At 36.7% G+C, this 16511-nt stretch overlaps 1 protein-coding gene across 1 annotated transcript; it reads right to left on the bottom strand.

Annotated features, from left to right (window-relative positions):
* Positions 1–6721: 6721 nt before the first annotated feature.
* Positions 6722–14415, bottom strand: LOC146731677 (uncharacterized). Its single transcript, XM_085493002.1, has 8 exons — positions 14353–14415; positions 14014–14180; positions 13269–13487; positions 9168–9566; positions 8627–8904; positions 8162–8192; positions 7279–7559; positions 6722–7171 (listed from the first exon to the last, which is right to left on the bottom strand). Exons 2-8 carry the CDS (start codon positions 14096–14098, stop codon positions 6722–6724), a joined length of 1743 nt encoding a protein of 580 aa, XP_085349128.1. The 5' UTR covers positions 14099–14180; positions 14353–14415.
* Between the last annotated feature and the right edge of the window lie 2096 nt (positions 14416–16511).

Below are 16511 nucleotides of genomic sequence, written 5' to 3'. Positions count from 1 at the left end.
AATGCAGTAGCCTGTATAGCATCCAACACGTACCTCTATCCCCATACTGGGTTTGAAATTCCATCACTTTCTTGGCAAGGTCCTTTTTCTTTGCCACTATTTTCGACAGAAAACTCAAGTTATTCTCTGATATTACTCTAGCTTCTACAAGTGCATATATCAGGTCTGATGGGTCAGTCATGGATTCGAGCTTCTGCTCGTATTTCAGTTTATGTCGAGAAAGTCTTTTTAGCATACGAAATGCAGCTATAATTTGAAACAATTATAAAAATAGTAAGTCTTCCATGTTAGTATTTGTGAATCAAACGTATAAAAGTAAAATACATGTTTGTATACGCATGTAATTATTTATGTGCAACGACTTCCAATATATAGTTGAAATTTAAAATGTCATTAAAGATACTACACCTGTTTGGTAGTGTTTTTTTTTAAATTTATTTTTTAAACTGACCAACAATGTACACAAAGTGATTCGTCAATTACTAATCCTGATTTTTTCAGATAGTGTCAGTCATTTCATGTAATGTCAAATATACATAAATAAAACTATAAACAAGGACGCAAAAATGCCAGGGCCGATTTGAGTAGATACATGTTTGCAGCCGTGTTTGAAGCTGAGCCGGAAAGCGTAGTTGGGTTCGGGTGTACAAAAAGTCGCTCTTAATGTAGCCAGTAGTTTATCTAAACACACTGTCTAAATGTATTACCCTATGGGCACGGGCATTGGTTATATTGTATCAAATTATGCAAATAACATACCGTCATTTATTTCTGCACCTATTTCTTCAATTAAAATAGCAAAGGGGTCAACATCACCACCATCTTCACTCGACGAAGAACTCATCTTGAAGCGTGGCGATATTAATAATATCTGCGTGGGTCAAATACAACTGCAATAATGTTTATTCTGTCAGTCACTGAAGTGTACAGAAGACAATGACATGTGTATGAAAATAAATAACACGAGGAGACTTGAAACGAATTAACAGCCGAATTATTGTTATACAATAGATACAGCCAATTGGATGAGATGCAATTTCCCGGCCTGTACAGCAAATTCCACTTCAATACCTGTATTCAATAGGTAACTGCGACCAGAATTTAAAACACGTCACTCGCATATTATAATTAGAACACATGTTGTGGTATACTGCAGTCTCGATTATGTGGCATGTCTGTTGCTTCTCAGAAAGATATTATGCAACCACGTAATATCCTAACGGCGATGCTATAACGATGACTTGTGTATAATACATAATTTATCAGCAAACTAATCGTTTACCAGCGACATGTTCATATACTTTGCTTGTTCAAAAATTATTTATGCGACATTACCTCTATTGTCCTTGCTGGCTAAGTTCAACATGCAGTGAAATGATTTCAGTTTGTACCCTGGTTAACTGTAAATTTTCGCTGTAACTGTAGGATACTAAACTGCACACCCGGAAGAACGAAACAATGCAATTGTCATTTTGAAATCAGAAAGTTCGTAGGTCAGGTCAGACTGGGTCGGCCGTTATAAGAACTTAAAGGAATGTATTCCATTTTGCCTTAAAATGTGTGTGTCATCGTGGTTGTTACCCAAATCATGTCTTCATGATTGTCCGAGATAATGGCTGTGCTGTACATGGTTAATCAGGACTATGGTAATTTAGAAACACTGGCTGTTTATTGCGACGTGAAACAGCACCGTTATAGATATGTGTTGATACTTGCAGTTTGATGGGTTGATTTCAAACAAATAAAGTTACGTAGAAAACAAGTACTTGTCCTTTGGTTCAACCGAAGGTCTTCGTCAAGCAAGACAATCATTACACAAGTAACGCGTTTATATACGTATTCTATACCTCAATGTATTTTCATTTGACCTGTTGAACTAGCACGACAGATCGCTTGCTTTAAAGCCATGGCTACTACTTTTCGAATGACCAAAAAAGCAAAAAGGGTCCATAAGAATATATTAAATTAGATAGAAAACACAATAAAAGTCTCATACGAAATGTTCTATTAGTTTATTTGTCGGAGTTCATGCTGCCGCTGCGAGATAAAACTGTCTACGTGTTCGGATCCAAGTCACTAGTTTTGAATAGGTAATCCATTACATCGGTACAAACAAACACAATTCCTTTTTTATTTGATTTGCTGTGTGTAACTAGGGTGTGTATGAAGTGTGACGTTACTGCAATGCCGTGTGTGAATTTTTAAAATTTGAACAAAAAATCCACAAATAACGCACTTTTTTGATCACGGAACTGCAGTTCATTTTTTTTTATAAAATTGACTTTTATTGGGAATTTTCCTAGCCGCGTGGTTAGCGTGGTCGCCTGCAGTGGCGACGAGATACACCATATGCGCGAGCTCGAATATGCTATTGTGCGTTGCTATGTGAATGTTCGTTTGTCTGTAATTATTCGCACAGGATCAAAGTTCAAAACGTGAAAATGTCGGTCATGTGATTCTTGAAACGAAACCATTATAGAATACCCTTTTGAAATACAAAGATCAATTGCATCTAGGTAACCTTTCAGTTTTATCCCCCTTTTAGGTTCAGTGTTATACAATTCCTAGTAAATAAACAGACAAATATTGTCTTTAACTTTTGTTAATTTTGATCATAATTAGTTTTAAATTAAATATTTTTTTCTTTTTCTGGCAAACAATCAAATTCAGATGTTTTAAACCCTCATCAGAATATTATAAAACCCTAAGATTTCAGCCTTGTCTTGTAGCAGGTTGCTTTCAAGACAATAAACTATTTGACTTGACCTTTGTGAGATCATGTCAAATAAGACATCCACTGTGACCTTCTCAATGCAGTCTTGTTGAGGTCAAATGATATGACATCCACAGTGGCCACTTTCGTCAAGTCTTGGTGAGGTCAAATCAAATATGACATCCATAGTGACCACCTGATCATGAATGCAGTTTTGGGGTGGTCATATCAAATATGACATCAACACGGACCACCTGAATCCAGTCTTGGTGAGGACATCAAATATAACATCGACAGTGACCAGTTGAATCTGATCTTGATGTGGATATATCGAATATGACGTTCACAGTGACCACCTAAATGTGGTCTAGATGAGGTCATATAAAATATGACGTTAACAGTGACCACCTTAATCCAGTCTTGGTTAGGTCATATCAAATATGGCATCGATTGCGAGTACGTGATTCCAGTTTCGTGAAGTCATATAAAGTATGACGCCAGAGTGACCACCTGAATATGGTCTTAGTGAGGTCATAGCACATATGACGTTCGCATTGACCAACTGAATCCAGTCTTGGTGATGTCATAGCAAATACGGCGTTCACAGTGAACAGCTGAGTCCAGTCTTGGTGAGGTCATATTAAATATGACGTTTTGCGTGACCACCTTAATCCAGTCTTTGTGACGTCATAGCAAATACGACGTTCACAGTTAACACCTGAATCCTGTCTTGGTGACGTCATAGCAAAAACGACGTTCACAGTGAACACATGAATCCAATGTTGGTGACGTCATAGCAAATACGACACTCACAGTCAACATCTGAATCCAGTCTTTGTGACGTCATAGCAGATACGACGTTCACAGTCAACACTTGAATCCAGTCTTGGTGAGGTCATGTCAAATATGACGTTTGCAGTGACCACTTCAATCCAGGTTTGACGTGGTCATATCAAATATGACATCCATAGAGACAAGTTACTCTGTGTTCTAGTACCGACGATGAATCTGTTTTTGATGTACAGGGAGGAAGATTTCATAAATTTCAGCTCTGAAATAATTAAATCTTGTTCTGGATTCCATGGTGTTACAAGTCAAATCATTGGTGTTATTTTGAGTACTATTTTAGTGATCAATGTACAACTGGATGCGAACGGGGTAATTGATTGCACGATATATTCTGACAAAAATGCTACGTGACACTGAAATCCGACGTGTGATTTTCAAATAACACGGCGATAAAGACTTTTCAGTTTCGACTTCCTTCGTATTTTGGACACAAAAAACCCGAAAACAACTCGGAAATATATATAATGAATAGTGTTCCAAATTGCTTGTATGCATTTACAAATGCAAATAGGTGACGTATTGTTTCATTCTCGTTCTTGCAAAAAGTGCACAAATTAATTTGGACCCTTGGAGGGTTCATTCAACCTAGATTGTAATTTGTATACAATATATTGTGACATATTTCCATTGAAACTCTTAGAGTTTGCTTTCAACTTTAACTAGAAAAGTCATAAGAATGAATCCTCTTCCGTAATGTTGAGAATTGTTTTTTTGAAGTAGAGTGTACTTTTTTAGGAATTCCAAAGCTGGGTATTTACGAATCATTTTAGTGTGACAATTGCTCAAAAAGTATAATTGATCATCTTTAATAATGTCAATTGGTATAGTCTAGTCTAGTAGTTATACTATACAAATTGATGACCTTTCTATCTGGGAGAACAGAAATAAATTCCCTGCCATAGAGGTAGGTGATGTAATGTCAATCCAAGCAGATAGAGACCATCCCAAATTTTAAATATACCATTACTATCAAATAGGTGTAAAAAATAAATTTCAAGTGACACACTGATCTCCCATTAATACATATAGTTTTGTTGTTCCAGATAACAATATCTATAACTATAGTGTGGTCAGGTTTTATCTTTGACCAATTACAAAGCATGCTACGATAAAAGGGTGACAATGGCGGGAATAAAGTTTCAATGGCATAATAGGATCGAAAAATGAATTTGTTTCCAAAAGTTTCCATGGATGTACGCAAGATACGTAGCAATATTGTTTTAATCCTGAGTGAGTGGTATAATGCAAATACATATATCATAATTATACCCCCATCTTTAATATCACTAATTATGCTATTTCTTGCCATGGTATATCAGGGTCTTTCCAAATAAACATGTATGGAATATAGCTAATTTTCTCAAGGTCTTTAATATTTATACTTATTTGGCTAAATACGTAATTTCGGAATAAGCCTATCTTTAGTAATTTGAAAAATATATATTGGTTTTGGGAAACGCCAATCCGGGGTCATATGAAATATAGATTCCAACTACCTTGATTAGTGATGGGGGCAATTAATACCGACAACATTTTAGTTTGTGATACCACCATGATCCCAGACCCTTCTGTTTTATCAGTTTACCTTAAACCCAGATATTGCAGAAAAGTGACTAAGAGTACTGAACAGATGTTCTGCTGATTTTGTATCGGAAATGAAACCTTCAAAATCATCGGCAAAACTTTTTAACCTCATCCCCCATGACCGCAATATTGTCGTATATTTTTAACTGATTTACGGTATATAGTAGGTAATAGTAGAATGTATTCAGAAGACACACTTTTACTCTAGGAGTCAGCTAGTTAGCCAGCGACAAAGGGCGTATTGAAGCGAACTGCGGGAGTTGTATGTTTTCGGTGTCCAAACAAGTCCTTTTAAAAGGGGACTCGCATAGTAGTCAACGAATTACAGTTTCGTAACAGATATCTCATGATTGGGTTTACGAAATCATATTCATTAAAACGAGTCTACAAGAACAAACAGTTTAATATATGTTTTATTGTAAGGTCACGTATATTATCGAGATTATTCTTAAATTTTGCATGATTAATTTAAGATGGCGTGATAGCGTACATCGTGTATCATAAATTTCTACGGTCCCCATCACATGACGGATTTCAACAATTTTAAAATGACGACTACCTGGCTAGTTTTCCATCACATGTTATATGACATTAGTCTTGTTTCAGGTCGTTGTGTCCATGCTATTGCGTTTAAAACAAAATTCCGATGAGACTGGGACATTTTTACGTGGTTATATTTAAACAAAAAAATCTTCAAAATCATAGCTATTGCCGCTTTAATGATAACATTTTTACATTCCAAACCAATATACATAAAAAGAAAATGGAAAATTCTTGACAATTTCAAGCACATAGAAATACATGGTAAATTTCCAATTTTCCAATTGGTGGAACACAAATCAAAAATATGACAACTTATATCACAGGTACATGCTCACCAATGATAACCATGACATGCAATGCCGTTCTTAAAATATCACGCTTACAAATTAATACAAAACAAAAATACATAATTAGTACATTACTCAATTAAAAGCTAACATGCTAAAAACTCCCAGCATAACAAACAATTGCACTCAAACTCAACTAAAAGCTCTATGAACTCACAAAAAATTCAATTTGCAAATAACATTATTTTGCGGCCAAAACAATACACCTAACTTTGTGCACTATTAAGAGTAGTTGTCTTCCTTCCTGCTTCTTTTAACCATGTGTTAATATTCGTCCGTAGCGATATACTTTGAATTATTGCTTACTTTGCGTGTAGAGCCTAAATATATTAGTTCGATGTACGGCATTGAATATTACTATATTGCGTTTCATCCGTGGTAGTTGATATCACTGTCCTTACTGGATACGGAAAGTTGATGTCTGAATTTGGCATTCATTGTCTAAAAAATCTCTAACACTGCACATTGTGCAGTTCAGCTCATACTTTCTCAATCTCTGTTTTTGTCTTGCACACCCGGTGGTGTTCTGCTGGTTGCTGGAACGATTTTAAGATCCAATTTTCGAATGAAATTATTCAATAGAAATTCACAACGACCAGAACGCTCCCAACTGATACTAAACTTGACTAACCGAAAAATGATGTAAATTTAATACCATTTAACAACTTTTCCGACAGGCGAACCCTCAAAACTCTCCACAATTTCGGTCAAGTTGGTAGATATTGTTACCATATATGACTTTGATTTCGTCACCAGACGTAACTGCTAAAATTGTTACTGGACTGTCTTTCCTAACAACAATTCCGTCTGGTGAATAATCATCGTCAATGCTTTCAACATATTTCCCCTGACTATCGTAAATCACAACTCTGTTATTGTAATAATCACAAACATAGATATTGTCCATGTTATCAACACCAATTCCGGATGGGGAATATTTCTCGCCATACTCATCAAAGCATGGAATTGAATCTATATACTCTAACGCAGAGTTCAAGATTAAGATACAACAATTAGCTTCATCAGACACGAGGACGTGATCTTTGCTGTTGACGGTGATGTACCATGGTAACTGATCTTCTGTAAGTTGACATTGTGATACACACACACACCATCTATGGTGTATTGTTTTACACTGTGATTATACAATAGACGATCCGTGACTAAAACATGTTTACCATCATTAGTTAGAGTAATACCCCAGGGTTCGATGACCCCAGGCTCAGGGAATGTGCTTATTACCTTATTGTCCTCCGTGCATACTATTACTCTATTGTTACTGGAATCGGTAATGTAATATATTGCATCAGATGATACTGTTACGTCACGCAGTGTCGACTGTTTGGGGGAACCATCGACAGGTAATACAGTTCTACATCCATTCCAATCCAGGATCTGAATCTGGCACCCCATCATGTCTGTCACAACTAACTCTCCCAAGTGGTTGATGGTGATTCCGGTGAACAGGCTATTTGTATCGCCTCCATAACTCAAAAGTGTTTCTATGCGTTCAACGTCGACATCTGATGAAGAAAAATTTCTTAACTTTGATAAATTGTAGACAGACATACATTTCAAAAGTACTGCCTCGTCACTGCTAGACGTGCTACCTACCATGCCCCACGCCAAACAAAAATCGCATAGTGAACACTGCCACACAGTGACTAGATAATAACACAAAAGTCGAATCTCGGACATCATCAAAAATAGTTCGAATGAACTTACTCAGTTACAATTGACTTGGGAAACAAATCTGTTCACCAGCAGATGTTAATATCAACTATACTTGAAAGTTATGTATGTATGTATTTTTCTAATTTCAATGTTTTTTGATACTCGTATATACATTATTCACATATGAATATATAGTTTATTTATTAGGAATAAGCCACATTATAATAACCTGATATTTTGACTATTTAAAAAAACAAAAACAAAACAAGACATGATTTCTCATATTCACGTCAGTTTGACTTTGTACAACTTAGGTCAGTTTGCTCCTCCAGATACGCTTGATAACAGCGGAATCGAGTTCAATTAAACTTGGAAATTATGGGTGACAATCAGTGACAAGTTCATAAAAGTGTGTGTGTAAAACAATACCTACCAGCATTACTGTACCTACCTTGTAAGATACCTTTGCTCTGCTGCATTCGCTAAATTTGAATAAAAGCAAAAACTGAAGTTTATTTCATTAATCGACACATATAAAATACGTGAGTGTGATGCTCTTTGGACCGACTAGGATTTAAACTATAAAGCCCAAATGTTTTTGACGCCATAGCACGTCTAAGTCAAAGTCCCGAGCTAATCAAAATGTGTTAAAAGATGACAATTTATCATCTTTGACACCACCATTCCTGAACTAAGGTTAGTATCCTGACTGTGTCTTTTTAAACGGGGGAGTCGTCACCTGCGCATGCGGCAGCCGGCCACAGCGTAAGGTTGTTCACAAACAAGCGTCTCCCCATGAGCTTTTGCGTTTCTACCGTGCGTTGTTATCGTCGCTTGGGACTAAATTTTCGCACGTTCGCAGGTGATGACCCCCCCGCCTTAAATGCGGCTCATATAATTTCAATTGTTAGCTTACTTTGGTGTTACTGTACTTTATTTCAGTGCTATAATGCAGTGATAGTACTTGATCTTTTTCAGTCAGCTGTGATTTAGCTTTACGTTTCTCATTAGCCATTTTCATCTGCAATGATGACATCATCTGGAACGACTCACGAAATGATTGCAAGCTCGCATTCGATGGATATGCCATTGTTAATAAATCCAGGTAATTTATGGACGCCATAATTTGATCTAATTGTCGAGCTGCAGCAGCTTTCTTGACCCCAGTAAATATCAGCTTCTCTTGACTTGTATCTGGGAACATAAAAATAAAAATCAGGATATTTAACTAAAATATGTATGATAATACACCTTTAATACATTTAGTCACAGCCACAGTCCCGACCAAATTATTGTAATTAATGTTGGCCTTTGAACAGTCATCTGGCGAATGCAATGTTAATTTGACCACTGACTAATATATTAAGTATTTTAGAATACTATTATAAATTAATGGTCATTGTTTTTGCCCCATTGTAATTAATTACATAGGTAAATATAAAGTAAATATATATTACCTTTGAAATAACTTTCAGCCCTTTCTAGATGGGTAGGGTCTATCATTGCTGATATTTGTAATGTGACGCCCCTATATTCAGCCATTGCTTTCATCTCGTCTATTATAAGAATGTCTGTTAAGCACATCTCAAGCTTTCCATTCTTCAGACTAGTTTGGAATGATCGCAATCCCTTCAAACTCCAGCACCGTATGATGAGTATGACAGACGATATTTCGACTCTCTCCAGACCAACCTCAAGATCTTTCAAAGCTTCCTGTCGTAGCTTCCTCTTCCTACTTTGTCTTGCATCACTTCTCGCAATTTCCTCCATAGTGTGGTTAAATACTTTCATTAATGCAAAATAGAGAGTCTGGTCTTTTATTGATGCCTTGTTCAACGTAATCGGAACTGGTATGTCTAAACCAAACAAAACAAATTAATTATTTTCTTTGAAGCATGTGTTTGTATGAACACTTTTATTTTCTAATGGGTTGTACTGTCATGAATTTGTTTTCGCGTATCTGTTGACCGACTTAATTAGCTGATTATTAGCGAATTGCTGTGTTATGTCTGTCATCGTTTAGGCCTATTTGAAGTTTTGGACGGAACTTGGCTCAGTGATTTGGAACTAATTACCAGATAACCGCCGCTATTTAGACTATTAATTCTGACAGTTTATATTCATAGTTATTAATGTAGTGGACGATTAATCAAAAGATATGATGTATTCAGTACTTAGTGTGATTGGCTTTATGATTGAAGGTTACGCCCTAGTCTTTTTACTGCTTTGTAATTGGTTAGAGTTGTGAAAATGAATAAAGAGAGTTTGAGTTGGTCTTGGGGAGCACAGCACGATAGACGCAGTAGAGAGAGTGCAGTCCTGGAGAGTCGAGTCGAGTCCTGGAGAGCCTTGGGGCGAGTGTTGACGCAGTCTAAGAGAGTCTTGGGGATTTTTCCCCAGGGCGCTGTGTCTTATAGAGTGCTCGATTGACCGACTAAGACGAGAGCTGAAACGTATTTCGTTGTGTGTGTCTTATTTGACTGTAAAGTTAAAGTGACTTTCCCGATCCCGTACCTCAAGGGGACGCGATAGAGAGACGAGACGAGATTCCCCCCTGACAAGTGTGGAGAACCCCGTGGAGAAGAATTACCCCCTGATACGTGGTGGAGAATCCGGGCAGGTGTTTAACACACATTGACATCCTGTGAAGAAAAGTGAAATGGCGAAGAGGTGTCTTTCTTGCGAACCGAACTAACTGGCTCGATGACAGAGACGAAACCGCGCTTGACGACTAACACCGTTAACAGTATGGCACCGATGAACGACGCTGAAGAGATGAAGATTTCAGAACCCCTTATGAAGGACGAGTATCGTGTAGGACTGAATAATTAAGAATTGAGCGACATTAAAGACAAGAGATGAAAGAACGACCCGAACTAACGCGACGACAAGAGAAGATACGCTTATAGACTTTGATTAGAACTTTAGCTATCTGTGTATTGCTTAGAGAACTGCTCGCTGGACACTGTAACTGACACTGTGTAACTCAGGACGTTGAACTCTTTTCCAGAACCCTAACCCTATTGTTCAGTAATGTAATGTATTGCTTGCTTTTCCTATCGTTTTTATCTTTTTTTTTGTGATGTTGAATTGTATGTATGTAAGCGCCCAGATCTTTATTTTAAACTGATATTTAATGACGTGCGAGGTCCTTTATAACGATTTAAGTGCGCCTCAGTGGACAAGTATTTGCAATACAGTGTTTTGAGTTTTGTGAATTTTTATGGTGTTTTAATGAGTTTATGTGTACGGATATGATGGGGAAAGTAATGCCCCAATGAGTTTTTAAGAGTTTTGAGATTTGTCGATGTACAGAGATATCGACGTTTCAAGAGTTGTTTTTGTTTATGTGTTGTTTTCCGGAATACTTCTGACGCTTTTTGAGTTGAGAGCACTTTGTAACGTTTTTAATGTCTTTTTGAGATGGGAGTTTGGTGCGCTTATATACATATTGTTTGATATCGCAAGCTTTTGTTCATTATTGACAGGATTATATGTAACTCAATAGTTTCTATCGTTTTAGCCTTTTTTCCGTCTTATTGCCGTATGACTTTTGTTTAGATTAACGACTTTTGAGTTCAGTTGAAGTTTATAAGCATATATGACAGGAGTTTGATTATTAGTCTTTTTTATTCATTGTTTATTAGTTACCGCTTTGCGATGCTTTAACCGAGAGACGCATCCCTGGTAATCACGTGATCATGCTGTCGACTGCAGCGATTGGCTGACCGCTTGGTTACACCGCCACGCTTTAGTTTTTTTTTACCTTTTGATATAGACTTTGTAACCTTAGTAACGGAGACAGTGCAGCGAAGGGTTACCTCAGCGAACCGTTTTGAGAAAAGTGAGTCGATTGGTAGCCTTTCCCTTGTTTTTGATTCATATCCGTTGATATTTGAGACTTTATAACCATTGTATTTAGACTTTATAATCATTGTACTTAATTAGTGTGTTTTACTCTATTTGATTTATTCCTTTTCTTAGTATTGTATTTAACCCGTATTACGATGAGTAGAGGACGATATCTTTGATTTATGAACGTGTTATGCCAGGAGGCACAATCTCAGTTTGGGTGAAGGGATGTGTTATGAATTTGTTTTCGCGTATCTGTTGACCGACTTAATTAGCTGATTATTAGCGAATTGCTGTGTTATGTCTGTCATCGTTTAGGCCTATTTGAAGTTTTGGACGGAACTTGGCTCAGTGATTTGGAACTAATTACCAGATAACCACCGCTATTTAGACTATTAATTCTGACAGTTTATATTCATAGTTATTAATGTAGTGAACGATTAATCAAAAGATATGACGTATTCAGTACTTAGTGTGATTGGCTTTATGATTGAAGTTTAGGCCCTAGAGTCTTTTTACTGCTTTGTAATTGGTTAGAGTTGTGAAAATGAATAAAGAGAGTTTGAGTTGGTCTTGGGGAGCACAGCACGATAGATGCAGTAGAGAGAGTGCAGTCCTGGAGAGTGAGTCGAGTCCTGGAGAGCCTTGGGGCGAGTGTTGACGCAGTCTAAGAGAGTCTTGGGGATTTTCCCCCAGGGCGCTGTGTCTTATAGAGTGCTCGATTGACCGACTAAGACGAGAGCTGAAACGTATTTCGTTGTGTGTGTCTTATTTGACTGTAAAGTTAAAGTGACTTTCCCGATCCCGTACCTCAAGGGGACGCGATAGAGAGACGAGACGAGATTCCCCCCTGACAAGTGTGGAGAACCTCGTGGAGAAGAATTACCCCCTGATAGTACATGCAAAACGAATCTATTACACTTGCCTACATATTGGCTGTTGTAACAAACATCCGCATCAGATTTACTGCGCTTTCTTTTCTCCCCTGTAGACAAAATATACAACACAGCATCTTTTAGTATTTATGTACTATAAGTAACAGAGAAAAATGTGTATAAATTTTCACTCATTTAGAAATTAGATAATGTAGTTCCTCCAAACTTCATTTTTCCTTGCATTTGCCAATCAACTTTAAGAGTCAGAGTGCAATTTTGCACATGTTTAATGTAAGATAAATTACATGAAGTGATGTCAAGTATTTTTAAAAGTGTGAGCACATCCTGCTCCACATGTAGTACCCGCCATTTATATTTTTGTATCATAATCAATGGCTTGCAATCTGAGATCTCTGTGTAACAGTGTATTTATTGATTTGTTATTTGTATCTGCAAAATAAACTGTTAAATGTTGAGGTTAGTTGCTCTTTAAAAACTCCTTGGTTAAATAGTTTAGATGAAAGAAGACAATGTTTTTTTGAAAGGTCTACATATGTAAAACAGTGGGATCGCTGTTAAGATTCGTGGCAATAAGTGGCAGTTTAGACAATGTTTGTGCAAGGTTGATGTGATTTCATCTTCCATTCGACTGAGGCGTATACTTATTTGTAATTATGTGTATATAGAATACTTATTAAGATTAATAATCAAAACTGGTTCACTAATACATAGTTACCGAGACTGAAACGTATTTCAATGGTATCAAAACAGATTGCATCTGCTGATCTTCGAAATCAGGAAAAAAGAAGACTAAGATCTTTTTACACATACCTCTATTCTTATACTGAGATTGAAATTCTTCCACTTTCTTGGCAAGGATCTTTTTCTGCGCCACTTTCAATATTTTCGACAGAAATCTCAAGTTATTCCTTGATATTACTCTTGCCTCTACAAGTGCACATATCAGGTCTGATGGGTCCGTCACAGATTCGAGTTTCTGCTCGTTTTTCAGTTTAGGTCGTGAAAGCCTTTTCAGCATACGAAATACAGCTATAAATTAAAAACATGTACAATTATAGTAAGGATTCCATGTAGTTATTTATTCATCAATCACAAGTTTAGAATGAACATACCTGGTTTATATATAAACGGAAGTATTTATGTAAGTCTTTTCCCATAAGTATGTATGAATCTATAAATTTTACTAAATATCCAGATATATTCATTATACATAAACATGACTCGCCCAACGTGTATTTGAGCTTATATTATGTTATTAATCGTTTCAACAGTTTTACTATTGACACAAGAAAACCATCCCTTTCATTTTTATAAATATTATAAATTTCACCAATCTAACTAAATCAAGAGGTGTTTATTGGCCGATGGCATATTATAGGAACGTTTTCAAATTACGGCATTGCTCGTCACGTTCGTTGATTGGCTGTTTTTTATATAAAAAAATGAGTATGAATAACAACAAGGTGCATTTTATGTCATCTCCAAATAAACTATCAAATATTGAAAAATGAAAATACACTAATACAACTATGCAAACATTAATCAAACAGCTTACCATCATTTATTTCTGCACCTATTTCCTCAATGAAAATATCAAATGGATCCACTTCGTCATCTTCTTCACTCGATGAAGAACTCATCTCGAAGGCTAGGGTTATTTATAATTCCTGAGTAGGTTGATCATAACTGCAATCATGTTTATTCTCTCATACATATTGGTGCCTGAAGTGTATATTACATATCATAAAGAAAATAAATTGTGTCTCATTTGCAATTCTAAATACAACAAAACAAAACAATAATACGAAATGAATCAAACTGCTGAATTAATGTTCTATATACAGCTTATTGGATGAGATACAATCCCCAGACCTGTACAGCAAATTATAATCACCTTATAAAAACCTCATTCGCATAAAATCATTTTGCTTCATGTTGTGGTCTAAGGATCTTGATTATCTGGCATTTATGTTGATTCTCTGACAGAGGATATGCATTCAGCGGGCGACAAAAGGTGTTGATAAGGATTCAATTTGATTGACCGGGTACATGAGCCGCAATGAGTCGCACATAGGCCGAAATGATCGGCAGTTGCGCCCAGGACATTGTGTAGTGTAACAACATTATATGTGACTTCACACTGATGGCTCTTAACGTGGTACCGTAACGACGAGTTGTGTATAATAAATACGGAAAAAACAAATGTCACAACCCAGTACATTGCAGCACATTCAGAAATGGCGACTCGCGTATGAAGCGAGTTAGCCCTGAGTACAGTCCTGTAAGTTGACCTCCTTCTGCCGACGACTCGGTGCCTTACGATAACTACCCTTTGACCAACCACATGTACATACCTTGCCGGTTCAAAACTTGGTTATGTGACATTAACTTTTACTATTCTTGCTGACAAAAATGCAGTGAAATGATTTCATATTGTACCCTGGTTAACTGATCAAACGGATTTGCTGTAATCCTCACTGTAACTGTAACTACTAAACCCCGCACACAACAGAACCAAACCATGCAATCGCCATTTTAAAATCGGAAAGTTCATAGGTTAATAGGTCAGGTTGGGTCGCGTGTGACAGATTCGTATGCGGTTGTTACCCATATCTTATCCTCGCCCCTGTCCACGAGTATGATTTATGTGCTTAAACTGTGTCAATTTAGGAATCACATTACTTATTGAGCATACGTCTTTCTGTTGATAGATGGTCGTTGTCAAGCAGGACAAAAGCGCTGTGTTACACAGAGTGGATTAAATCTAGTGCAGTAGTTCATACTCGGCCTTTGCTTGTTGTCCCATGTCCAAAGGAACCTAGTTTATACTGTCTCGCCTTTTTTTTTAAATTTCATTTGGGAAGTCATGAGGCAATACATAGTTGCTAATTGACATTGAAAGTGACACATCCACATTATTTGCCATCGACCAGGTATGCGATGAAGGTCAACAAATATCACCCATATTCAAGATATAATGTGACATTTCCACCTAAGATATAAAAGAGCTTGGACTGTCATATATTACATAGGAGTTACTAGATATAAAGAGACTTCTAACTAAAGGCCATGGAAACTGTACCACTGCCATGATCACCTCCTGTGATGTTATCTATACCTATACCTCCACTGTGACCTCGAATGTCCCAAGTGATGCATGATCATTCCGAGTACAGGCAAATTACGAACGTACAAACACGCAACAGGTAGAATTTGAATTTACGACCATGACAAATTGCCTAACCACTATAAGCAGGCATACTGTTGATTTGCAGCTCGAAGCTAGATTTTGAGCGATAAATGTTAATTAACCACGCCACCGCGACTGACGGATTCATACAAGTTGCCCTCATTCTGCACATATTTGCTTTGGAGCAAATGTAACCCCTGTTTCGGCATTGTGAGGTGTTTCATGTATTTTTGATGTATTTTAAATCGCCTCAATTGACATAATTTCAAAGAAATACAGTGTTTTCATGCTCGACTCTGTGTTTATTTTTCTCGACAATAGTGTTTTTTATCCTCGACGCTCCATTCATTTTTAAATTACTCCATTATTGTGTTCACGTTCTTGAGTGCCCTCACTATGGTGCCCCTGGAGTATGTAATGATTTTATTTGGGTCTGGCAGACCTTGGACTGGCAGTGCCTTCAGTGGTACTCAACTATCCACAGAACATAAAAAATTACTCAGTTTTATTATAGAATACTTATTGATACAGCATCGACTTGCGAAAGTACAGCAGTAAGGTTTCAAAAAGATAAAAAATATGAAAGTTACATAAATTTCTAAATACAAATTAAAAGACAATGTGAAAAGGAAATACTAGTTCATACGACACATATGCTGTTAATCACTCAGATGTTTCACACTTATATCAATACGCACACAATGTCTGGTTTGTTTGTTCACACACCAGAAACTCTGTATTTTGGTAAGTGAATTGCTAACGTTAGATTACAGAAGATAAAACAGAAGTTGAAAATTCTTTTCTTCTTTCACAATTTTTTTTTTCTTTTCAATGTCTGAGTTTCGGTTGGATATATGTCACAT

The sequence above is a fragment of the Saccoglossus kowalevskii genome, chromosome 18, assembly GCF_978046115.1.
Source record: "Saccoglossus kowalevskii chromosome 18, keSacKowa6.1, whole genome shotgun sequence".
Lineage (NCBI taxonomy): Eukaryota > Metazoa > Hemichordata > Enteropneusta > Harrimaniidae > Saccoglossus > Saccoglossus kowalevskii.
The sequence above is the reverse complement of the archived record's forward strand: the minus strand, read 5'-3'. Positions and strand labels throughout refer to the sequence as shown.